The 26,356-nt window shown below is 38.8% G+C and overlaps 1 protein-coding gene across 7 annotated transcripts in view; it reads right to left on the minus strand.

The window, feature by feature from the left end:
- Positions 1–2,428: 2,428 nt before the first annotated feature.
- Positions 2,429–26,356, minus strand: part of LOC149018676 (SET domain-containing protein) — a 42,801-nt gene continuing 18,873 nt past the window's right edge. The window contains exons 8-13 of one of the 7 annotated variants that reach the window (XM_089152822.1): positions 13,073–13,149; positions 12,593–12,790; positions 11,571–11,760; positions 10,430–10,611; positions 5,295–5,392; positions 4,197–5,209 (exon numbers count right to left, since the gene is read on the minus strand). In XM_089152822.1, coding sequence (XP_089008948.1) covers positions 5,062–5,209; positions 5,295–5,392; positions 10,430–10,611; positions 11,571–11,760; positions 12,593–12,790; positions 13,073–13,149 — 893 coding nt within the window. In that variant the 3' untranslated portion in view covers positions 4,197–5,061. The other 6 variants (XM_089152821.1, XM_089152823.1, XM_089152825.1 and 3 more) reach the window with 6 other exon arrangements.

The raw sequence follows: 26,356 nt of genomic DNA on the forward strand, positions 1-26,356 counted from the left end.
TGGATGACATACCTAGGTAGAGTTTAGAGTTGCATGGCTAGGTACCCCGCATACTACTACCCTTTCAGTAGGGGAATTGAAGCCGGATGACCCGTGATGATGGTGATGTGACTCTGTTTCATCCTACAGCGGTAACTAGTCCGTGCAGAGACTCAGTGGTCCACTGTTGTTCATTCAATGGAGTGCGCTTATAGCACCCATTGATGGACGGAGGAGACAGGTTGCCAGGCAATTTGCCCATCGTATGGAGAAGAATTAGAGAACCCCTCACCTTAATAAACTTGAGTCCCAGTTCTTAGCTTTAGAGAAAGAAGCTGGAAAGAAGATTATTTGAAATATTTTGATTTGCTTTCGCTGAACTCATATTCTTTTTTATCATTTATTCTTTCATTTCATTGATTATTTTATTGGAGTATTTGGACTCCTGTAATCTTTCTATTAATTATTGCACTTATTGTTGCTTATGATTATCTATTACTTGCATTTATTATTATTGATGGTAAGATTCCTGTGATGGTTCACTCCCACGGATTGTCGGGTGGGTAACCGAGACCAGCGGGTGGGGTGTGACACCAAGGCAGTAGCACTTAGCCTCTTCATATCTGGCCTAAGGGGTAAGGACCACGAGACCTGGCTCGGTTTTGGAATGGAGGATAAGAAACAGAAGATTCGGTCCATGAAGAAGGACTGGCCCAGAAGGAAGAAGAGGGGTCCGTCTCTGGAAGTACCAGATGGACCAACACAGGAAAAAGGATCACTAGGTAAAAAGGTAGAAAGAGAGGCAGACTCGTTTTCGGAGTCAAAAGGCATCCCGCCAAACTACGTTGGGGTCCTCTTCAGCCAAGATAGTGGACGGACTCGCTCAACTAACCAATCCAACAAAAGAACGCACTAATCTAAGGACTTCTTCAAATTCTTTTAGATCATCATCAACAGGACTATAACTGGGAGACCGATTGGACAAATCCTCTGAGGATTGCTCATGCAAATCCTTCAAACAATCCCCCATAAGGTTGACAGCTCCTGTTTGGTCGTTGTCACGCTTACTTGCATAGCCTTTCCTGGCGGGACAAACTTTCTTTCTTGGGTTTTTGGGCAAATCAAACTTAAACCTAAGGTCAGGACCTAAACCACATTTCTTAAACATGATTGAATAAGAACTTACTGATCAGGAAAAATGCAAAAGCAACTGAAGACAAAGATTGATCGGGAGCTTAATCGAGAGCAGTGAAAGCGATGTACCCTTATAACAGAGAATGAGGGGGTATTTATACCTCCAGAAGAAGTGGAAATTATCTCAATCGAACGAACAAGAAATAATGCAATCAACGACCCAGATTGCGAGGCATTTGAGCTACCCAAAAGAGTCATTATGACCAATTGCCTTGTCAGGTGATGTGTGAGCACGAGATTGGGGCCACACCTGGGAAGCTCAACGGTCGTATATTCACCAAGTATGTTTAGGAGATAAATTGGGAATATCTCAACGATCAACTTCCCAACGAATTCTACCCCACCCAATGATAGCTACCATCGCGCGGGCTAGGGGGTAGTGTTGCAAATAAGATGCACATGTGCGAACATGCACGTGGCTAATTGGATTGGATTCTTACCTGGGTAATCACCCGGCTATATGGTCGGGACTTATCCCAATCAAACCTGACTAATATGGAATGCTCCATTCACACTAAGACAAAGAAGGAAACACCAACATAAACAGAAGGTCTACCCCAAAAACAGCTAGGAGGGCAACTGCTCGGGACCCTGTCAGTTCTAAGAAATGTGACCCACGCACTATTTAACAAGGTCTTAATCCTTAGGTAAGGACATGGACATTTTCTGATTAATCCCTGAGCAGCATTCGTTGGAGATCTTAATCTAATCCCCGACTGACTTAGCCATCAAAGGTGGTTGCCCGGCATCCAAGCCGACCCACGTTTAACTTCTTTTGCAGGTCTTATCTTCTTCATAGTCGGGACCTCAATCAGGAGTCAACTCACTTTGGTTGGGACTAGGGTCAGATCTGAGACATACACTTATTGAAATCCAAGTGATTTTTTATTTTCATTGATCGGTGGGTAGGGGTTGGTTAAGTGGTGAGAGAACCGCTAACTAATCAGCCTTTAATAGTCATTATCAAATGGGCCATGGACCTATAGAGTCTGGCTCAACCCGAGTGGGAGAACTTTTAAATTAAGGACCACTAAAACAAAGTATTGTTAAATTAAATTCATAATAAATCCCTTTAAATCCATTGGATACCTCTACAGCTCAACCATATCCTCAAAGAGAAATTCTATAATTATGTAAATACACAATGAATTTAGATTCTCTCATCAGAGGGGCTCTCCCAATGAATGCCCAATGAATTTTGTGATTCAGTTATGTATAATACTTAATACAAAAACTAGGGCATATCCAACAAATGTCCTTAGATGGAAATATTGCAGGTGACTAAATCTTGTAACTCATTGAGCACTCTTTGAAAGATTTCTTCAAAGATAGAAGCCAAATATGATTTTTACTCCCTTCTCTCTCCCACGTGGCCCCTTTTCTTCTACTATTTTCTTAGGAACTCCCGATGATTTGTTCTTTTCTGATCATTTTTAAAGGAATTTTATTTTGTGAAATGTAATATGCAACATGTTTAATGGAAGAAAGACTATTATCTAGAGGACCAGTAATGCTTGAGGCTCTCCAAGTTTGTAAGTCTCATTGAGTGTAATGATTGCACATGAACTAAAAGAGAAGAAAAGAATTCAAACCCAAATCTATCTCTTTCCCTTATAAGCATTTACGATCAGGGATATGATCTACATCTTCCTAGGGAAAAAGAGCTGCAATGTCCCATCAGTTTATTCTACCTCATCCAATGGAAGGAGCAAGATGCTCATCATTGATTCAGAAATCGAATATCGATGCTCTTATGTGATCTATCTTTTATGAATGGCAAATAGAATCATTTTGTGTTGTGCTTTTGGCATGATGATAATTGCATCTTATGTAGAGGTAAGACCAATGAGGTCTCAAATTCGAGCCTCCATCCATACACAGCTTTCCTCTCCCCCGCCCCTCTCCATAGCGTATGGCCCAGTCCTTGTGACAATCTTAAGATTACACCAATTTATTATATAATAGATGTATTTCTGTGTCTAACATTATTAGTTATGAATATAAAAATACATGTTTAGCCTTGAATCCTCTTATAAGTGAGAAAATAAATTGAAAAAAAATATTTAAAAAGTCAGTCATAGTTGCTCTAAACCTTCCTCTCTTCTTTCTTTTTCTTCTTTTCGTTGAAAGTAAACATAAGTTTGAGGATAGAACAGGATGATTTGGGAATTTTGAAAATCTAGTAGATATTGAGTCATCACTTAATCTTATTATTTTAATAATAAAAATGTGTTTAATATATAATTCAAACATAGGGGTGTAAACACAATAACTTGTACACTCAAGGGATGTATATGCATTTTTTTTTCTTTTTCACTATGAGTAGAATGGTAAATCATGGGATCTTATATATAAGGATGTCAAACAGCACGGTATTAGTAATACCATGTGGATCAGTATGATACAAAAAATGAATACCTAAAACTGAAACCCTACCATATCATTTTTGTGTCTACATTTACAAACCATTATCGTATCATAACAGTAGACTCGATTTCAATAAGCAAAAATGGTTTTGATTCATAATCATACATAAATAGCATAAAACAATACAAAAACTATACTAAAATGATATATACATTACCTTCGATACCTCACCGAAAACTCTTTTCACACAATATTGTAAAAACGACATATTTTTTAAATGATTTGAGACAATGTGATTTTACATGGATGGTTTCTGTTTTTTATACTATTTCGGTACCCAATTGAGACCCTTACGGCTTTACCTCTACAAACCATAGTTTTTATTTTCTTTCTATTGTTATTATTTTTATTTTTTTAATCATATACCCATTAACTTCACACGAACCAGATAGGTTAGGATTGCCCTGGTTTCTCCCTTGACCTTCTAGAATTTAGAGGACAATGTAAGAGCCAAGTGGCCATAGTCAAGTTTGGCAGCGAGTAGGTCAGCTTTGGCATCTCACACATAGACCACCACATCTTTAATCTTTAGATGAACGCCGCATGCTTTCTCTTTCCATTTCTTAAATGCCATTCCATGGCTCCTATCGAATAGATATTCTTTTTCATTAGATAATTTGATCTAAAAAGCATATCACTACTACAGAATATGCGAATATTGTGTGGAATATCACTAATGAACATATAGAATCATATGGTACTAAGAATGATATCAAGTTTTCATTATTTTTCGACCCTTTTACGTGCACATCTCCCGACTTTGCCATGAAAGATATATCCCTTCATTATGCAAATCTCACAAATAAGTCCACCAAACTTAACATTTCCTGGTTGTTAACAGCTAAAAGGAGACCACCTCTTCACCACACACCTAAAGAGAAGACTTCTACCCATCACCCCAACTTGAATGGGGAAAGAGAAAACTAAACCAAGAATAACACCCTGGGAGACCGAGTTTTCCCTTAATTTTTTTCAACAATACAAAATTTATGAAAAAAATACAAAATTTATTGGATGAATAAAACAAAATAATTTATCTTAGCATTAAGAGCACTTTGATTAACAAAGTTATAACTTCAATAGTTTGGGTCTAAATGCCAACTATTTTGGAAAACAGGAGAAGCGCATGTAATTCTAAAAGTTCAAAAGGTGAAAACAAAATTACGCCAATCTTCAGGTAGAAGTGTAAGTCTACCTATATATAAGAAAATTAAGATTAAGTGTGCCAAATTGGACACCTAAATTAAGATACGCCCCTAATAGAATTTATCATAATCAAACCTACAATCAGCATAATCAAATGATGATGGGACATGAATCTCCTTTCAGTAAACTATCAGTCCTATTAACCTCAAAAAGACCAACACCTCATAGCATGGAGTCAAGAGTACGAAACTCCTTAGGGTCAGGAAAAATTCTGAAATGGAATACATAATTCTAACCTGCTATCTTATGGGTTCTCTAGTCAGCTCGTTCGGATTGGGTAAGACTAGATTGGTTGTTCAACAATTCAAGACCAGCAGAACATGAATCCAACACTGAACATAAGATCATTCTCTGGAGAATTTTATATTTCAATGCTAGCTTTAAGTCCCAGCTCAAATTCTCCCTGTGAAAATTGAACCTTCTTTATAGTAGGAAAGAGGAAACAGATTAAAAAAAGAAATTTAATTCTCTCTAGGAAAAATGCCTACCTGGGATTATCTTCTTCCAGATCACCTAGTCCGTCCACCATAGGACCAAATATGGCTATGAGCATATTTAGAACTTCCACTTCATTCATCAAGTTTTTCTGTGGAAAACAAGTAATTTGAATAAGGTTGGATTTTGACTTCAGTTACCAAAAAATCAATGAAATTAGAAGCTAAGATTTAACAGCACCTATCAGCAATATCTTTAGTGATAGTAATCTCTTTCTTCTTCTTTTTTTCCTTTTTTTGGAAGGGGGGGGGGGTTAAAATTAGCCATAGTTAACTGCTACAGGTTATTATAGGGGGTTGCATTAATCCATAGATCCTAATATGAAAAGAATGGGTATGGCTGGGCATGGTTCTAATAAGGGGCCAGCAATCCTCCCAGCTCCAACCACCCCAACTTGTAGAAGGCATTTGCCAATAGGGCAGTGCAATCATTTGCCAAATCCATCCTGCGATGCAGCCCCAATTTAATGAGGGTGTCTTCTTTCTGGATCTCTTAAAAGAATCAACTCATACCAGACTAAGAAAGGGTTTCTTGAGGTTTTGGTTAATGGGATGGGCGAGAGAGAAATAGGGCAGGGGGGGTTATTCTTCGTAATATGGTCTATGATGGGATGATGTTGCTGGTAAGGATGGATTTGGTTAGTGAACTCTTGAGTTTCCTGGTTGGATTTATGAAAATCAAACAACATCAAGGATACTTAGCCCATCCCATAGGAGGTTGATAAATTCCTTGAGATGGAAAACTAGGGACTATAGATGAGAGAAATGGGTTGAAACCTGGAAAGAATATAGGTAAAATATAGGAATATGATTCCTCAAGTTTGGCTAGGTTTGGATGGTGAAATTAGATGATATGAAGGATCTTGTCTCGAGGGGTTTTAGGGAGTATAATCTTGAAATTGGGTGGTTAGAATCGGGTCAAACTAGGACCTAAGGTTACTAGGGTTGAGGGGATGACATACCAAAAGTCTGGGACAATCTAACTGATGTAACCTAGGGTCTGGGCCAGTCTTCAGGATCCCATCAACATAACCAACAGTACAATTAGTGTGAAATCCCTCACAAACCCTAATCAAAAAAATCTATGTTGTAGGTCCGAAGACCCGAAATCAAGGTAAAAGACAGTAGTGGGCCCTCTCATTTGTAACTATTGGATCTGACCTAGAACCAATTGAGGTTGATGATGAAGATCCTATTATGGAAACCCTGCCTGACTTTGAAAGAAGATGTAGTTTGAATGAAGATGGACTTGGGAGATGGACTATGAGTATAGTGATGACATCCTCAGAAGGTCCTATAAAGTCAAGCAAGACCCTTTCTTAAGTTGGAAAATGACCTAAGTGTAGCATGAGGCTTTCGGAGACCAAAAATATGTTTTTGATTATCTAGCATTGCTTGGACGATTGCCTTGGTCACCCCAAGCGAACAAGCCAAGCGACCAAAGTTTCCCTCGAGACAGATTTGGTATTTTTGGAAATTAGGTTTCCGGAGCTCTATGTATACAAACTTCGATCTAATTCGTACCATTTTGCCTCTAAGCTATTGGAGAACGTGAGAAGAACCCTAGAACTCTCTTCTCAAGGGCAAGGAAGATCCCCCAAGCATTCATGAGAGATTCCTCCGTTGAATCTTCTTCTACAACATTAGGATTTGATCTCATTCTCTCTAAATCTATTCTCTCTTCTGTTTTTACTCTTTATTGGGATTGTGAGGAAGCTCTTATGCTACTGTAATGGCCTACTTCTTCATCCTCATAGTAGAGTGAATCCTCATTCACTCTATTCTTTCCGTGAGCAACATGGTGTGATTTCGGTGTTAAACCTAGCATGATCTTCATGACCTTTTCTTACTTGAATAATTGGACTTTTAAACCATGTTAGATCTATTCTTAGGTTATTCTCTGATCATGATCTACTGATTTCTTACTCCTAGAGTGGATTCTCATTCACTCTAATCTATCCGTGAGAATCCGCAGATTGATCCTATTATGTGATTTGTTCGATCATCTTTCCGATGACCTTATTTTATGCTCAGATCATGGTAGATAGCCTTCAAAATTTCCTGTTAATTTTGGAGTGATTGGAACTCAAACAAGGAGTTCTCGATCAAAACTTAGGTTTTTTCTTCGTACACGGCCGCTTAGTCTTGCTTGATCTTCGTAAACAAGGAGTTCTCGATAAAAAATATATGTTGATCCACAAGCTTTGATCTACACTTTCATGGAAACCAATTTAATGTGACATTTAAACCGATATGTGACATGCTACAGTGATGAGTTGACTTAGGAGTCATATGTGGCCACCGTTCAGAATCAGTTGATGCAGAATGCTGAGTGATACTCTTGCTGTCTTGTAGTCTTGTAATCTTATTACTCACATACTCTTGTGATTGTGAACTTATGGATTATGATTTATGACTTACTAGAAGTCTAAAACTTCTTATGGTTGTAAAATTTTGAAGACATTTAAGTTCTTTGATAGTTTGATATGTAATTTATTTGATACTTTATAGTTAATAACATGAATTACTTGGTATCTCTACAGTACATGTTGTCTAATAACCTTGCATTTCATAGCACTTTGATTTTACACATAGGGTCGACTTAGAAGACATACTTAGGGTTATTTTCTCACAAATCTAAGGCCACCAATGTGTTCAAAAGGCCTTAAATACGCTAAATTCCAAATTTCAGCCCAACCGGGGCCCTAAAACCCATCGAGATTGCGCAAAAATTTTGGTAGATCTCGACCGAGATCTCGCCATCTAGGTAGAGATCTCGCTATTTTGGAGTGGCGAGATCTCGCTCGAGAGCAAGATCTCCCACCATGGTTGCCATGTTGAAAAAATTGTCTGAAGTTCTTCAATCTTCACCCTTTCAAAAAACTAAAACGTCACAAAATACAATAGCCAAACCACCCAAACAGAGGATTCAAAAGGTGCATATAAGGAACACCATGTTGGTTTTTTATTTTTTTATTTGAAGGAACTATAGGAAATTACAAACAAGCCCCTGGAAAACCTGAATTTGCAAACAGGTCCCTGAAACTAAACAGATTTACACATAAGTCCCTAAAACTATGCACAATTACACATAAGTCCCTAAAACTATGCACAATTACACATAAGTCCCTAAAACTATGCAAAGTTACACATAAGTTCCAAAAACTATGCAAAATTACAATTAGATCCCTAGAAAAATGCAAATTTACCAACAAAACCATTGAAACATCAGTATTTTTTTATTTCTGTTTTTTGGCTAATAGAACCATAGGTAAGGAGGGAAAAACCTAATATGGTTCAATTAAAGTTGGTTGTTAATTCAAGGGTTAAATAGTTTTTTTGGAGCTTTCTCATTTCAGACGAAGAGAGAGAAAAAACAAAGGAAGACGGTGGTTCAAAATAACTTTCCTTGTTTCAAAAAATAACTCACTGTTTTAAGAGTTGAGAAGAATGAAGAAGATGATCAATGGCGGTAAAGGAAGAGCAGTGGTGGTGGTGGTGTTGCAGGAGCAGTGGCAATGGGCTTCTGTGACAACGCAGCAGTGGCGGTGGTTCTTCTACTCTAATCGTCTTGAGGCTCTTTTTTTTTTTCTTTTCTTTTCTATTATTGTTCTTCATTAATCGTCTCGAGGCTCTGATGCCATGTTGAGAAAGCCAATTATGGTAGAATGGCTTAAGTGATCAGTGTGATCTCAAACCTCTATTTATAATAAAGTGGAAAGAATACTATTACATAAATACTCTTACTTGGGTAACAAGAAATAGAAATTTACATGAACAAAAAATTTAATAGAGTTTAACTCCTAGTAGAACTCAACCAACACTTTACGTAGAACCAGCTAATAAATGGGCTATCAATAAGGTTAGGGTTATCTATGGGATGGTTTGGATATGGTTTTGGAGAGGAATTGTGGCAAAGTTAAGGTTAATAAAGTCTTGGATGGGCTGGAGACTTGTGTATCTTGGTTTATGGGAGGTTGCGGGAGGTTCAAGGTTTCAGCAAAACTTAATATGAGCTGGTGGATTGAGATAAATTAGGGTTTTAACAAACCCTAATGGGTGGGAACTTTGGAGGGAAAACAAATCAAATTGTGGGATGGGATAGGGTAAGCCGGTAAGGGTTTAACAATTAGGAAAAAGGGGGATATGGAACTTGGAACTAGGTATGGGATGGGTTCTTGGAATGAGGAAGAGGGCAGGGGATGGTTGCCACAGGGTTTGGGAGGGGTGTGGAAGGTTTCTTGGGGATGCCGCAAGGTAGGGTAGAGGTTGTAATGGACTGCAATAGAAGGGGAAGGGGTGGGGAAGTCTTGCCATAGAGGGGAGGGGTAGGGGACTCCTTGCATGGGCTAGGGAAGAAGGGAGAGAGGCTAAGACGCACTAACTGCCTCCCGGTTTAGGATGTTGCTGCAGCCTTGAGTTGAAGAAGGTGATCACCCAGAACGATGCTGGAGATTTCAGAAATTCACTCAAACTTTAGCCCAAATCGTGGGCCAGCTTCCCAATACTCCAAGCCTTGACTTTTATTAATCTGAATTCTCTACATGGAGGTGGGGGCTATAAATAGCCTTACATTAAAGAAGTTAGACTTGGACTCAATCTTGAAAACCTAACAGGACTCAACTACTTATAAAAATAAAAAAATAAATAATAAAACAAGAGATATCTACAAGGAATCTCGCAAATAGATTCCCACACTCTTAATTATTTTGACCATGACATAATCAATTAAAAAAAAAATAGTTCAAGACTCCTCATGAGGCAAGGAATCTAACTGGACTTAAAAAACCCCAAAGTGGGGCATGAAACTACCAAAATACCCCTTAGGGAATACGGCTGGCATGGTTGCCGCAAGCCCAGGGGCCTGTTCTGGGCCCAAATTTCGGCCCTCCTTGGGCCTGCTGACCCTGGTTACATCAGAGTTGGATTGACTAATAGATATGCCAATGGCATGCCTTAGATTATTCAAATCATCTTACTAATAGCAAATCTTGGTTCTCTAGAGGGAACTAAGGATATGAAATCATGAAGCACAAGGCAGAAAAATATCAATCTGATTTCAGCAATTAAAAGACTGGGCAAGAAACTTAACAGTAAACAGAAACTGTGAAGATTAAAAGGAAACTTACATAGGTATCAGAATGCATCTTATCTTCAACAAGAGACTTACGAAGATGATCTAATAATGGAGGTGGCAACCCATAATAGAAGAGACCATGGTTAGTTGACAACCATGTCCCCCGCACCATATGAGTGGTCCAGTCAGACATGAGGTGACAAGTGGAATCATCTGCATTTTGGTCATCCATATCTGCAGTTAAAGTAGGAAAACCAAATAATGTTATAAACTTCTGAGGAATGGTTGTAACCAGATAATACAAAAAATAAAAACACTAAATTCCAGGAATAGGAACGGAAAAGGGGTTGGATCTGCTTGATTATAAAAGGGTGAACCAAGTACACAAGATTCTCACTAATATGAGGTTAGGGAAGGGCATATGAATTGACCTACTTGATCATTCATTAAGAAACTGATGGCTTTTTGACATGTTGCTAACGATCACATGGATACAGAAGATAGAGTTCATGGACATCATCTATTCACAAGTATAAAAAAACATTCAAGATAGGGTATTAATCCAACTCAGCACTTAGAGATGCAAGATAAAACTATAAAATTTCTGTTGTCACCAGAAAATAAACTCAACATCTTAAAATCAGAGTCAAAAAAAGAAAATTAACCATTTCAGACCAGGAACAATCAATAACAAGGCCTGTAGAAAGCAGAGGTGAAGAGAAGGAAGCAATAAGAACCGCTAAACGGATGGAAAAGAATGAAATAAGCTACAATAACAAGTATATTCCTAATTAATATACCACATGTGTCTTCTGTACCAAACACATATTGAAGAACAAAACTGCTAGGTTTTCTTGTAGGCCCCTGTTGCACAACATACTAAGCAACATAACAAGAACCTCATTACATTAAGTTTTCAGTGGACCCAACCAAGTTCTACTTCCTAGTATGAATTTAAGGGGAGGCTGATTGACACAAAAAGACCACATCTATGGAAAGGAACTGGTGCTGACACCATAAAATTGCTCCTATTCAGATTATAGTAAATGCCAACAACTAGTTAGAGAACAAAAGCTTAACATCCAGAAAGGATCAATCTCATAATTGTAAAGACCAAAGACGACCACAAAGTTTAGTACTGTAAGCCAAATTCAAAATATTTACAATAAAACACACAATAGCAAGAAAACTACCTAGTTGAATGACATCATAAGGGTTATCTCTATTTGGAAGAAAACCATAGAAAGTAAGAAAATGGGAACTAGAAAAGTTCCCATAGCTCAGATAGCATTGTTCTCCTTCTTTACAAGGTCTTGAAAGAGAAAATTTTAAAGATTTTGTCGCTGGATCTACTTTTCCATAATGCAGTATATGTGGGCACAGCTGCAAAAAGAGGGTGAAAAAGAATCAGAAACATCTCCAGCAAGACTAGTAGAAGAAGCATGTTTATCTCAAGGTCCTCAAAGCTTTGGAGATCGAAAAAACAGCAGGCAATCTGAGAATTCTTCATGGAAGCATTCTGAATGAAACTAGTGTTCCCAGTGGTGGAGGCCTCCACTGCTGGGACAATTATGATGTCTGGAATCGTCCCAGGAAACATTCCCAAACTGCACCATATGACTAGAGAACATTAATTCTCATGAGGAATTCCCTATACAACAGCCACGCATCATCGTTAATGGTTGGGTAGGGTAAAAAGTTGTGTTGCCGTACAAATGGAAATAATAGATCGATTTGTGCACATATAGACTGTTATAGAAAACAGACTCCATGAATATTAGCAAATTTCAACATTCACCGTTAAATCCATTGAAGATAACATACAATTTTATTTCCACAGTTTAACATTACCTCATTGGGCCCTGGGTAGCATATAAGAAATTGAGAGCTCCCATTTCCTGATCAAACTGACTCTTAAGAATCTGATCCATCAGGCAGAATTGCTAAATTATACCTAATATTGTGTGCATAGAGTGATTCAGATAACAAACTGAATGTGCACAACTCTAATATTAGGATGATTAAAAGCTGAGGCAGAAAAGACTGGTGGGCATAACCATGCTTCAGTGCCTCCAGCACCCTTTTTCAATTTCCTAGTGTCTCCCAACAAATTCTGCAGCAAATTTGAATTGTGCTCTTGTATTTTATAAGTACCTATGGGAAAGGGGGGAAGAGAGAGAGAGAGAGAGAGAGAGAGAGAGAGAGAGTAGCAAACTGAATGATTTAAAAGGCCTGCGAGAGGAACCAAGCACGTCCTTAACTTTCCATCGGTGAAAATAACTTGCATGCCATTAGAGTACCACAGCTCACAGGCCCAAAGGAACTGCTTCCATGTATATAGCTCTGAAGGAAATATCTCAGGATGGATACTGCTTAAGATGGGAAACAAACTCTCGTATTGTATGCGTAAGTGCTGCAACAAAGTAACAACAAAAACAAGTTCAGAAGTGGTCAAACTTCCATTAGTTACCATAAATCCTGTTGAAATCAATCCCAGAAGGGAATTTCTTCCACCTTTTCTGAGCAGATTTTAGGGCAGGCCCAATTTTACCTCACTGAAGAACCCTTCACACAAAGTATTTTGTCATTTCAAATATTTACAGGAGGATTTTAACCTCAATGGTTTGCTAACTCAGACACAAGCACCAATTCACAGGTCAGAAAATTGAATGGACATAAAAGGAAGCTAGAAAACCTCTTTTGCTTGCATTATCTCTTCAAGCAACAAAGTTCCCTCCAGAGCAGTAAGTGCATCAAGTCCAAAGTTCAATCCTGGAAATTAATGCAAGTGATTAATGAAAGAAAGCCTCAGCATATAAAACCCTTAGACAAGACCATGTACCTAAAGCCTAATTTATCATTCGCTAAACAAAAAAAGGTTAATTCATTATTTCATTCAATAACAGATAAATAAATATCATAATTGTTACATGTATTTTCCTCTTCCTCCATCTATATTTCCATAATTCAATTTCTTCTATCCATGATAAGAGAACCTCTAGTTCAGTTCTAATCCAATGAGATAAGTCCCTATTTGATTTTTATTTTCGAATTTCTTCTAGATCTACAATTTTCGTATGATATTAAACCCCAAATCAATTTATATTCAATGTTGAGCCATGAATTGATCTATGATATTATCATCTCCTACCTCTAAATAAATATCTGATTTTTAAGGTAAATCCATGCTGTATTTCTACTTTAATCCATACAACCTACTGATTTATTTTGATCGATGTCCCCTGAAGTGATCTGGTCTATGACTCAAGTATGGCAATTCATCTGATTTCGTGATTTCAAGCATATGCTTCAAATTGATATCTTCTAAAGGAATCTATGACACTAGAGATTATGTCATCTTATGACTTAATTAGGAAACAATGATTGTTGTGTGTACATCATAGAACAAAATTTGGTCAAAACTTGCAAATTTCGCATTTTGGGAACCTCGAAACAAAAAACTAGGGGACCAAAAAAATAATCCCAAGTTTCGATCGAAACCGTCAAAATTTCGTTGAAACCCCAAAACTTGTCAAAACCTAGTTTAACTCAGCTGGTTCATGAGAAAAAAAATATCTCAAATTTGTGGGAAATATGGGAAATTTTGTGGACACCTGGAAATTTTGTGGAAACCTGGGACTTTTTCCTGCGAGTTTCATAGCATTCCCAAATTTTCAATTTTTTTTCTTTCATGTTTCCCCAAATACCACGACAAATACCCCCTCCATCAGGACTTCCCTATCCAAATTGCGTATTCCCTCAAACTGGTTATCTTAGGCATATTGATGACTAGACTTATAAAGTTGCAGTTGTCAATTACCTTGACAAACCATAGGCATAAAATGTCATGGGATGCCTAGGTTCATTGGTTGGAGGAGAGGATGTTACAAGCATAGTACTACTCAGCTCACAGGATGGATCTACCGAGGCACTCCTCTTGGCACTGAATTGTACTTTCCTTTTATTGTCAGTTACTTGTATTTGATGTTTTGAAGTTAGAAATTATAAATTGAATGTTATGTACTTAAGTAGTTAAGTTTATAGTGTACTTCTCAGACAACTCTATATTAATGTTATGTACATCAAATGACATATCTACGTTAACTTTTTTAGCAAAATGCACGTGCCAATGTGTTCTTTATACTCTAATTAGCTTAAATGCAAAGTCTCACCCTAAAATACTCCCTAAAACCTATCGAAACTTGTACGAAAAAGTCCTAAGTTTCCTCGAAATTTTCCAATTTCCCACCAACATTTCCCATTTTCACCTAGTCGAAACTTGAGTTTCCCTTGGATTTTTTTCTATGTTGTACACGCCAAACGGTAAAGTCATGTGAAAATGTTGAAACTTCACGTGCATGAAAAACTCAAAAGACATAAGTTGAACATATCAATTACAATTTTACAAATTACAAAACACAAACTTTGCAACTCTTTTAATTTTTTATTTTTTTGGTACACCACTTTTCAAATCGTAAGCATAACTCCACAAATACAAAAACAAGGAAAATCAGTGAGACAGGGGCTAACAAAGCTGCTATCTGCCTAGGTCAATCCCACTATATGTCCATCAGACCCAATGTGCATTGCACTCTAATTGTGCCACATAAGCATCCCACCTCATAGAAGATGAGATTAGAGACCTCCATGTATGTAGCATCATCAGCATACTTAAGGTAATCTGATGTGACCACGAGTTTGACCGTAGCCAAAACCCTAGGTGGAGTGATGTATCATAGGTTTTGGGGCCCCCCAAAATTGGGCCAAACATCAGACTCAAAGGTGCACCTAAAGTTGGACGAATACCCAGGGGTATTTTGGTGATTTTCCAAGCCCCCTTTTGTGGCCTAATATGGGTCCTTATTTTACACCCCATGATCTCAAGGTCAAGGATCTATTATTATTTTTTTGTTTGAGTTTGTAGTTTAAGAGTTACAATCCATTTAAGTTAGTGTTGAATTGTTAGGATAAGGTTCCCTAAATTTAAGAATCTATCACAAAGTAGTTCTATTTTAATTATTTCCTAATTTGGAGTCTGAGTAGCTGAGTGAAGTCGGTATTTGTTTGTGAATGTGATTAGTTTAGGATAGGGTTCTCTAAAATTAGAAACCTTATCTTAAATAGTGGTTTTATTTTAGTCAAGTTCTAGTTAAGTAGTATTGGATCCCAAACAGGTAAGGGAATCCTTATCTAAAGTCCAATTCAATTGTAGAAGCCATAAATAGCCTAGTCCAAATCTTGATTATTGAATGAAACCAGAGTTTGAGAAATTGACTTGAGAAAACTAGTGGGATCCCTAGGAGGGTGACTTGTGGCCGGTATTGCGCATTGTCTTCAACTTCAAGGTTTTCTTCATTATTTCAATCATTCGAACACAAAAATTTCTGCAGTTATTCAACTACAAGTAAGTGAAATACCTCCACCCTAATCAAGTAAGTGAACACAAAAACTCTCCCTATCTGCAACCATAGGTTATCCCTGCCCCCCCCCCCCGGGTTTCTGCGCAAGCAGCAGCACCTCTCCTTGAATTAAACCCACCACCCCAACCCCTCTTGGGCCCTTTCCCCCTTTCCTAGAACCACAACCAACCCTAGAATATAACCCCTAAGCTAATTAACCTATCCAACCCATTTTACCATAATCTGAACATTTCTGCAAGTCTTCTTCTACCTTGGACTTTCTGCAGAATTTTTAGAAGCTTCATAAAACCCTAACCAGACCTTCCAGACCCCATTAACCTTTCCTAAATCTGAAACATCAACCAGCAAAGTCAGAGCCCAAAAACCCACTGGCCGACACTTCTGAAAACCCTAACCCAATCCCAGTTGCACTGGGATTCCAATTTCGAACCTAAACCTCAAACATCACTTTGTTTCAGATCTGTAACTCAATCACAGCAGGTTTGAACAGCAATCCGAGGCCCCATCCTAAACCCTAACCAAAATCCAGTCCCAAAACCCAAACCCTAACTGAGTCCCAGTTGGCCAAGGACTGGAATTTCCAAATCTGAGTTTGAATTCCAAGTAAATTTCAGACCTGAAATAACATTCCCAGCAGCTTATTGGCCCTTAAAATCCTAGCCGAAACACCAAAAGAAATCCTAATTAAGTGCTGGTTCAGCTTTAGAAGATCCTACCTGGAAGCTAACCCTAAACCATCGGTTATCATTGGCCCCCTTAGAAGGCTCCAAGAAAAGCCTCCATAGGCTGACCAAACCCCCTAGAAGGGGTATTTAGGGCATTTTCAGCCCTCTTTTATTGCTGGAATTATCTCCAGATATATTCCTAGAGTTTAATTTGGGTTTTACTTCTTAAGTTGAGTTGTGTTTGAGTTGATTAAGTTATGGTTAAGATAAAACTCTTTTACAAAGAGGGTTCCTATCTTTTAGGAGTTTTCTTTTAGTTAGAACTTGACTTTGTTAGTAGTTAGTAGTTGAGTGTCCTAAGGAGTTCTTTTTCAAGTGAACTTCTTTTGGATAGAGTTTTAAGTTGGTTGATCTTTTATTTTCAGCATGTGTCTTTAAATTTTAGATTCTATTTCAAGAGTCCAAATTTTGTGATGGGATCCTAGTCTGTTAAGGAATCCTACTTACTGTTAGAGTCTTTTAGTAGGCTATAAATAAGAGCCTATTCTTTCTTTGTAACTGAATTCTGGCTGAATAAAATTAAGAATATTTAGGGTCAAGGTTCCATTTGGAGGACAACAGCAGTTTTTTGGAGCTTTCATCAATTACAATCAGCAACAAATCTCAATTTCCAGCAGCCATTAGATCTCTACAACAGCTCTTACCAAGTAAGTAAGCACCCGAGCCCCTTCCCCACTCTTCCCTACCCACGCAAGCATGCCCTACCCCTGCCACTTCATCTCCAACCCCTGCCCTGCCCTCCCCTGTCCTGCGCACCTTGGTAAACCCCTCCCCCTTGCTGCCGCAACACAGCAGCAGCCCCCCAATCCCCCTGCAGCACCCCTTAGCCCCCACCCCTCATCCCTACGACCCTCCTCAGCCCATCCCCCACTTCCCCAAGCATCCTCCCCACCCCTCTTCTTCCCACGGAAGCCCTAGAACCCCAATCGCTGCAACTCCCTATTCCCAGCCCCTTAACCTCTTTTTCTTCTTCCCTTAGGATTGCACCATCCCTAGGTAACAGTCCTACTATTATTCCCCCAATTAAGCCTTGTTTCCATAGGTCTAAAAATTTCCTGCACTTCATCTTCTTCCCCTAAATTGTCTGCAACTCATCTTCAAGCTTCTGAAACCTAAACCTAAGTCAAATTAGACACACCCCTACATTCCAAAAACCTTACAATGTCTGAAACTACAATACAGCAAGTATAGACCCTCCTCTCATCATAGCCGAAACCCTTAACCCTAAGTTTCAGCCCTCGTTAAAAATCAGGTCTCGAGATTGTGATACAGCTATGTTTCAGGTGCTAAAACCCTCCCTATGCAGTCTAGAGCCCTTAATTTTAGGGAAATTTCAATACAAACCCTAACCCTAAAATTGGGTTTACATCATAAACCATCCCAGGACATGGGTCACCATACTGTGCCGTACTACAACTGCCCACTAAATCCACCATCATACAGATCAAAAAGATCCTGTAGTGCCGTAGGCGTCGAGTATAGGTATGGTGGTCGGTGTGCAGGGACAAGGACAGGGTACAAGAAAATCTCATCAATATTTCAAATTAGACACCCCTACATTCCAAAAACCTTACAATGTCTGAAACTACAATACAGCAAGTATAGACCCTCCTCTCATCATAGCCGAAACCCTTAACCCTAAGTTTCAGCCCTCGTTAAAAATCAGGTCTCGAGATTGTGATACAGCTATGTTTCAGGTGCTAAAACCCTCCCTATGCAGTCTAGAGCCCTTAATTTTAGGGAAATTTCAATACAAACCCTAACCCTAAAATTGGGTTTACATCATAAACCATCCCGGGACATGGGTCACCATACTGTGCCGTACTACAACTGCCCACTAAATCCACCATCATCAGATCAAAAGATCCTGTAGTGCCGTAGGCGTCGAGTATAGGTATGGTGGTCGGTGTGCAGGGACAAGGACAGGGTACAAGAAAATCTCATCAATAAAGGAAGACTCAATATCGAAATACTTTTGAATCTAATGGTGAGTGGGAGCCATAGTTAACACTAGAATAAGCTGGGGAGGCATATACTTCTCCATCCTAACCATCTGATCATATGGGTTGAAATATGACTCACTGTGCTCTAAGGCCCTCCTAGATGAACTCCCCCCAAATACTCATCTACCGATAGAACCCGGTAAGTTATCAATGTCTATACCGGTTGTCTATAAGGCTTGAATTGGCCACGGGGCCTTCTTGAATAACCCCAAGTCCCAGTGGATGAGGAGAGCCTGCTCCTGTGTAGAGGTGTGCCAACATGGTCCTCATCTTACCTGGTATGTGTTTATTGTGTCTCCCCAGTGAATCTAATGGGGCTCAATGATTCTGGTACTGGAATCACATAAGAATTACGAAGTCCATACTGCCACACCACCGCCATCACCACCATCAAATCACCTCCAACACAGCAAGTATCAACCCCAATAGTAGGAGTCTCCGACATCAGACCCACCACAAGTCCGAGTCTATCTAGAGGTTGAGTCTTGTCTAGATCTTGTCCAACTATCAAAGGTGAGCTTCATCACCACTAGCAACACTTAAGGACATGGACCAATCCCCATCATCTGTAGTAGCTCCACCTGTAGGCCCAAAGGTACAACTATTGCCTCCTAAGGATAACCTAACCCTCATCCGCCATAGATTCATCCACATTAAAACCAGCCTCCTGAGCTATAAGCCTATAACAAGGTCAAGCCTCCCTCCAGGCTGATCCAACACTGGCTCACCTCTATCCCTCACCCAATCCACGTTAGAGTCTCCATCATCTAGCTCCACCCTGGAAAACATTGTCGAGATCGATGATATTCACTACCCATAGTCCTCTATCCCCATGCAAATATGGTGCATCTTCAACCACAAATTATAGTGCACATACACCAAGTCATTAAGGCATTAGGAACCCAAACTATTACGCCTCTTCGAATGAATCAAGGAAAAGGAGCTTCAGTACCTTTTGCACCCAAATGCAAAGTTTAGGAGCAGACCTTGCCTCAAGTTCACTGCAGTCCCTCTATATAAGGCCCACCATTCAGTTGCATTATAAAAAATTAAAATAAAAAAAATAAAATAATAATAATAATAATAATAATAATAATAATAATAATAATAATAATAATAAAAGATGAAGGGGCTGCTCTTAAAGTGTCTTGGAATTGACTCAAATTTTGATTGAGAAAAAGAAGTGTTTGGGAGCATGCATGTTGTATGTGCAAACACAAAAGGGTGAAATTGCCAATTGACCCTCCCCCCCCCCATAAAAGGTGGCAGCACCACCTAGTTATGCTTTTATGAGTTGATGTAGCCTCAATTGAATGAGGGCCAGTTCTTCCAAGATCTTTAAAAGAGAACCAGCTCAAATGGGACTAAGAAAGGGTTTATTGAAATTTTCGTAATGGGCTATGGGGATCTTTGTGATACGGACTGTGATGTGATGATTTCACTGATAAGGATGGATGTGCTTAAGCCTTAATGTAGAATGGCTTAGTAATCACATGCGGGATGTTTCAAAGGGTATCAAGGATTCCTTGGCCCCAAGAGTCATGGGATAAATTCATTAAGATGGCAAAGTAGAGTTCGTAGGAGTTAAAATGGGCTGAAATTTGGAGAGAATGTAGGTAATGATATAAGGATATGATCCCGCAAATTTTGTTGGGCATTGCTAACTAATTTGGAAGATATGAAGGTTCTTCTTTAGAGGGTTTTATGAGCATGAAAATCCAAAAAAATACATACTTATATCCATAGAAAAAAATTCGAGGGAAACTCAAGTTTCGACCAAGTGAAAATGGGAAACCTAGGTGGGAAACTGGGAAATTTCGAGGAAACTTGGAACTTTTTCGTGTAAATTTCGACAGGTTTTAGGGAGTATTTAAGGGTGGGACTTTGCATTTAAGCTAATTAGAGTATACTAAAAAAATCAATGTAGATATGTCATTCAATGTACATAACATCAATGTAGAGTTGTCCAAGAAGTACACTATAAACTTAACTACTTAAAGTACATAAATTTCAAACTTCAAAACATCAAATACAAAATAACTAACAATAAAAGGAAAGTACAACTTAGTGCCAAGAGGAGTGCCAAGAGGAGTGCCAAGAGTGGATTCATCCTGTGAGTGCAGTAGTACTATGCCTGTAACATTCTCTCCTTCAACCAACAAACATAGACATCCCATCACATTTTATGCATATGGTTGTCAAGGTAATTGTTGAAAACATGGACTGAGGTTTTGTAATTAGAATAAGATTATGCTTCCTCATAAGTCTAAAGTTTTATTTCTATATTTCCTTTTCCTACTTAATATAGGACTTAACTAGGTTGTAACTATAAATCCCCTATTGGGGTCTTGTGAATAATATACTTTTAGAGGAGCAATTCCTCACATTACAACATGGTATCAGAGAAAGTTTTTGTTTTCATCCTACAGAGGTACTGTAGAAATTTTTTTTTAAGTCGCTATTCACGTGTTTGTTTTCTTTTCGGGTATCCTAGAACTACATATTGGGTGATTAAATGCATGTCTAATAAAATTTTGTCTAAGGAATCTGGTATTTAAGCGGACCGTTTGTGTCCCTCCAGTCTTTCCTGGAAATTTCCTAGTGTACATTGATTCAACAATATACCAATTGGAGAGGTAACCTGAGGAGATACTTTTCACGTGAATTAGTGGGAGTAATTTTGAAAATATTTTAGGGATTTTTTCATAATTCTGAAAAAGTTCAGGGATTTTTTTGCAATTTGCAACAATTTTAGGGGACTTTTTCATAAATTTTGAAAAAGTTCAGGGACTTTTTGAATAATTTCTCCTTGCAATTATGGCTGATCCCATATCTCCTCTAGTACATCTGAAGAGTCTCCCATGTCTTCCATTCATAAGGATTGTGAGTTTTCTCTGGCTTAGATAACCACTGTGAAACTTAATGGGACAAATTATCTTAGATGGTCCCGTTTAATTTCCCTAATTGTTGGTGCTCGTGGTCTTACTGGCCATCTTGATGGGACTTCTACAAAACCTTCCACACCTGGTCTGCAACTTTCCAAGTAGTATACAGATGAATGCTTGGTCATGGGTTTTCTCATCAACTCCATTGAATCTAGCATAGCAGAGAGTTATCTCCTCCTTCCTGATGCAACAACTATTTGGAAAGTTACTAAAGATACACACTCCAGAGTTGGCAATGATGCACAATGCTTTGAAATTAGACGGCAAATCAATCAGTTATAATAAAAGGACCTTCCTCTTTCTCAGTACTATAACACTCTTTGGGGATATTACCAGACTTTAGATTTCTATAGGAAGTTTACACCGAAGAATGTTGAAGATGCTATCGCCTATCAACAATGGGAAGATAAACAGAGAGTTTATGATTTTTTGGCAAGATTGAATATAGAATTTGATCAAATTCACGCACAGATCCTTTCGAGAGAGACTTTCCCTTCTCTGGCTTAAGCCTATGCCATGTTAGATACTAAGGACAGCTATGGTACACACTCAAACATCTGATAAATCTGCATTGGTGGCTGGTTATGGCAATAATAAATCTAGTTCTGGCAATTTTCACCCTCCAGTAAAGTGCGAGTATTGCGGAAAAGAGTGTCATACAAAGGACAAGTGTTGGAAGTTGCATAGACATCCAACAAATTCCCGTGGAGGAGGTAGAAATGGAATCAAGGGCAGCAATCAAACATCTGCAAATCAAGCCAGTTCTGACACCCTGAGTACTTTAACACCTCTTTCCTCAGATGAGCTCCAACACCTTCGCCAATTGATGTCTAGACTTGACTCATCTTCTCCAGAGACTTCCAGTACGAGTATAGCCTCTGTCGTTGATCCACAAATCCCCACAGGTATTTTTGGTTGTCACAATCAAGGTTTAAAGTATCGGTATCGAGTATCGTATCGGTCAAGTGATTTTAAGAGACGTATCGTCCTGTATCGAGTATTGTATCGCTCTAACTAATGTATTTTAGTGTAATTCAATGGAGAGATGTATCGAGATGTATCGTATCGTTGGGTCAAATACGGATATGTATCGGCTAGTATCGTATGGTATCGTGGGATATTTTAAACCTTGGTCACAATGTCAATTTGACTTATCCCTCCTGGGTAATCGACTCTGGGGCAACCGACCATATGACAGGCTCATCTACTTTGTTTCATACTTATTCATCTGTCCCTATTGCTCAGGATGTTCGAACGGCTGATGGGTCGCTCTCCCCTATCTCTGGGAAAGGATCTATTATCTGTTCGCCTTCTCTTACCTTATCTAATGTCATGCATGTTCCTAAGTTTTCGGCTAATCTTTTATCTATTAGTAGCCTTACTCGTGATATAAACTGCAAAACTTTTTTTCCTTCTCATTGTGTGTTTCAGGACCTAGAAACAGGGCTTACAATTGGCAATGGTAGACAGAAAGGGGGGCTCTACTTAATGGATGGGTCCCCATCAGCTCTTTCTACGGTCTCTAGTTCCACCTCCCCTGCACTTTTTACCTTATTACAGTGGCATAATCGTCTTGGCCACATTCCTTTACCTATTTTGTCCAAATTATTTCCTGATCTGATTAAAATGTGCAATTTAAATGATTTTTATTGTGAGGCATGCATTTTGGCCAAACAAACCAGGCATGTTTACCCTATTTCAGATATTCGTAGTAAAATTCCTTTTACAGTCATTCACTCTAATGTGTGGGGTCCTTTTGGGTCCGTGTCTGTATCTGGTCATAAATGGTTTGTTACCTTTATTGATTGTTGTACTAGGACCACATGGGTTTACTTACTTCACCAAAAAAGTGACGTTTTCTCGTGCTTTCAAAATTTTCATAATATGATTAGGACTCAATTTGAGGCGACAATCAAAATCCTTCGTACGGATAACGGAATTGAGTACTTGGGTGGCACATTCCCTTCCTACTTAGCAAACCATGGCATCATACACCAAACTAGTTGCTTCAACACTCCACCTCAAAATGGGGTTGTCGAATGCAAGAATAGACATCTACTTGAGGTAGCACGTTCCCTTATGTTTTCTATGCATGTGCCTCTTCGGTTTTGGGGTGAAACCGTTCTTACTACGGCATATCTAATTAACCGAATGCCTTCCCGAGTCTTAGACCAACGCTGTCCCCTTGAGGTTCTTTTAGGTACAGCAGTCTTTACAGTCTCACCTAAGGTTTTTGGATATGTTGCCTTTGTCCGGAACCACCATGTTCATGGAAAGTTAGATCCTCGTGGGTTAAAGGGCATTTTCTTGGGTATCCTCCTCAACAGAAGGGGTATAAGTGTCATCATCCTAGTTCTCGTCGTTTTTTCGTCTCTATGGATGTTGTGTTTTAGGAACAAATTCCCTTTTTTTCCCCTACACCTCTTCAGGGGGGAGTTTTAGTGAAGAGGTTCCAATGTTGATTCCTCCTTTCGATATTTCTCCTGAGATTCCTACAAATGATCCTCCTTTGAAAGATGGAATGACCGGACAGGAGCAGCTGGTGGATGATATACAGGGGGAGACTAGACCTCTGAAGACCTATCAAAAAAAGCAACAAGTGACCCCTTCGAACCAAGCTAGTCAAAAGCTTTGGTTCCTGGCCCTGAACAATCCGTTCCTCCAGGTGAGTCTGTCTTTGACCCTTCTTCTAATCCTACTTTAGACTTACCAATTGCATTAAGAAAACAGCCTCGAACTTGCACCAAACATCCTATTTCCAATTATATTTCATATCAATCTCTATCTCTAGAATTTCAAAGTTTTATTTCCTCTTTGTCCTCTACTTCTATTCCTAACACTTGGCAGGAGGCATTATCTCACTCAAACTGGAAATAAGCTATGGATGAGGAAATGCAAGCTTTGGAAAAAAACAAAATGTAGGACTTGGTGACTTTGCCCATAGGAAAGCAGACTATTGGGTGCAAATGGGTGTTTGTGATCAAGTACAAGGTAGATGGGACTGTTGAAAGGTACAAAGCAAGATTGGTGGCCAAAAGTTTCACTCAGACTTATGGCGTTGACTATCAGGAGACATTTGCCCCTGTTGCCAAGATGAACACAGTTCGTACTATTATTTCATGTGCAATTAATAAAGGGTGGAGTTTACAACAATTAGATGTGAAGAATGCATTTTTGCATGGAGAACTCCAAGAAGAGGTATATATGGATATACCACCCGGGTATTCTACTACAGAGACTCATAGGAAAGTGTGCAAGTTAAAGAGGGCTTTATATGGACTGAAGCAATCTCCAAGAGCGTGGTTTGGAAGGTTCCAAAAGGCAATAATATCTAATGGCTATAAGCAGAGCAATGCAGACCACACTTTGTTTATTAAAAGAGATGGTTACCACACTATTATACTTTTAGTATATGTGGATGATATTGTGATCACAGGCAAGAGTGAGGATGAGATTTCAACATTAAAGACTTTTTTGGGAACTGAATTTGAAATCAAAGATATGGAAAAACTAAGATATTTCTTAGGTTTAGAGTTGGCATATTCTACTAGTGGTGTATCTTTATCCCAGAGGAAGTATATATCTTGAGGAAACTGGAATGCTAGGATGTAAGCTGCTTGAGACTCCTATTGAGCCTAACCTACATTTGAAGGCAAAGGAAGGAGAACCAGTTGACAAGATAAGGTATCAAAAATTAGTGGGAAAGTTCATCTATCTTTCTCACACTAGACCTGACATCACATTTGCAGTTAGTCTTGTTAACCAGTATATGCATGATCCCTATTCCTCACATTTGGATGCAGTATATTGGATCTTGAGATACTTGAAGACTACTCCAGGAAAAGGAATTTTAATTTCAGCTCATGGACATTTGAAGATTGAGGCATATACAGATGTAGATTGGGGCCATTGGGCTAGATGTCCAGATGATAGAAGGTCTACCTCTGGGTATTGTGTATATGTGGGAGGTAACCTTGTGACTTGGAGAAGCAAGAAACAGGCTGTAGTTGCGCGGTCCAGTGCCGAGGCCGAGTTTAGGGCGATTGCTCAAGGCATTTGTGAGGTACTATGGCTTAAAGGGCTACTTCAAGAGGTTGGGACAGATTTGGAGGTTCCTATACAGTTATACTCAAATAGTAAGTCAGCAATCAGCACAGCTCATAACCCAGTATAGCATGATAGGACTAAGCATGTGGAGATTGACAGACATGTCATCAAAGAGAAGCTTGAGGCTGGGCTGATCCATATGAGCTTTGTTACTTCAAACGAGCAACGGGCTGATGTGCTCACAAAGAGCTTGAGCACAAACATATTCAATTACATTATGAGCAAGTTAGGCATGATAAATATATATGCTCAAACTTGAGGGGGAGTGTTGAAAACATGGACTGAGGTTTCCTAATTAGAATAGGATTATGTTTCTTCATAAGTCTAGAGTTTTATTTCTATATTTCCTTTTCCTACTTAGTATAGGACTTAACTAAGTTGTAACTATAAATACCCTATTGGGGTCTTGTGAATAATATACTTTTAGAGGAGCAATTCCTCACATTACAATCAAAAATGTGAGGGGATATTTATCGTGGTATTTAGAAACATGAAATAAACAAAAAAATCAAAAATTTGGAAAAGCTACAAAACTTGTAGGAAAAAGTCCTAGGTTTCCACGAAATTTCCCAAGTTTCCATGAAATTTCTCATGTTTCCCATGAAATTTGGGAATTTTTTTTCTCATGAACCAGCTGGTCCAGCAAGGTTGAACTAGGTTTCGAGGTTTCGACAAGTTTCGATGAAATTTCAACTGTTTCGATCAAAGCTTGGGATTTTTTTCGGTCCCCTAGTTTTTCGTTTCGAGGTTTCTAAAATGAGAAATTTCGGTGGAAATTC

Source organism: Hakea prostrata, chromosome 4 (genome assembly GCF_041222555.1).
Source record: "Hakea prostrata isolate BN-2017 chromosome 4, UWA_Hpros_2, whole genome shotgun sequence".
NCBI classification, from domain to species: Eukaryota; Viridiplantae; Streptophyta; class Magnoliopsida; order Proteales; family Proteaceae; genus Hakea; species Hakea prostrata.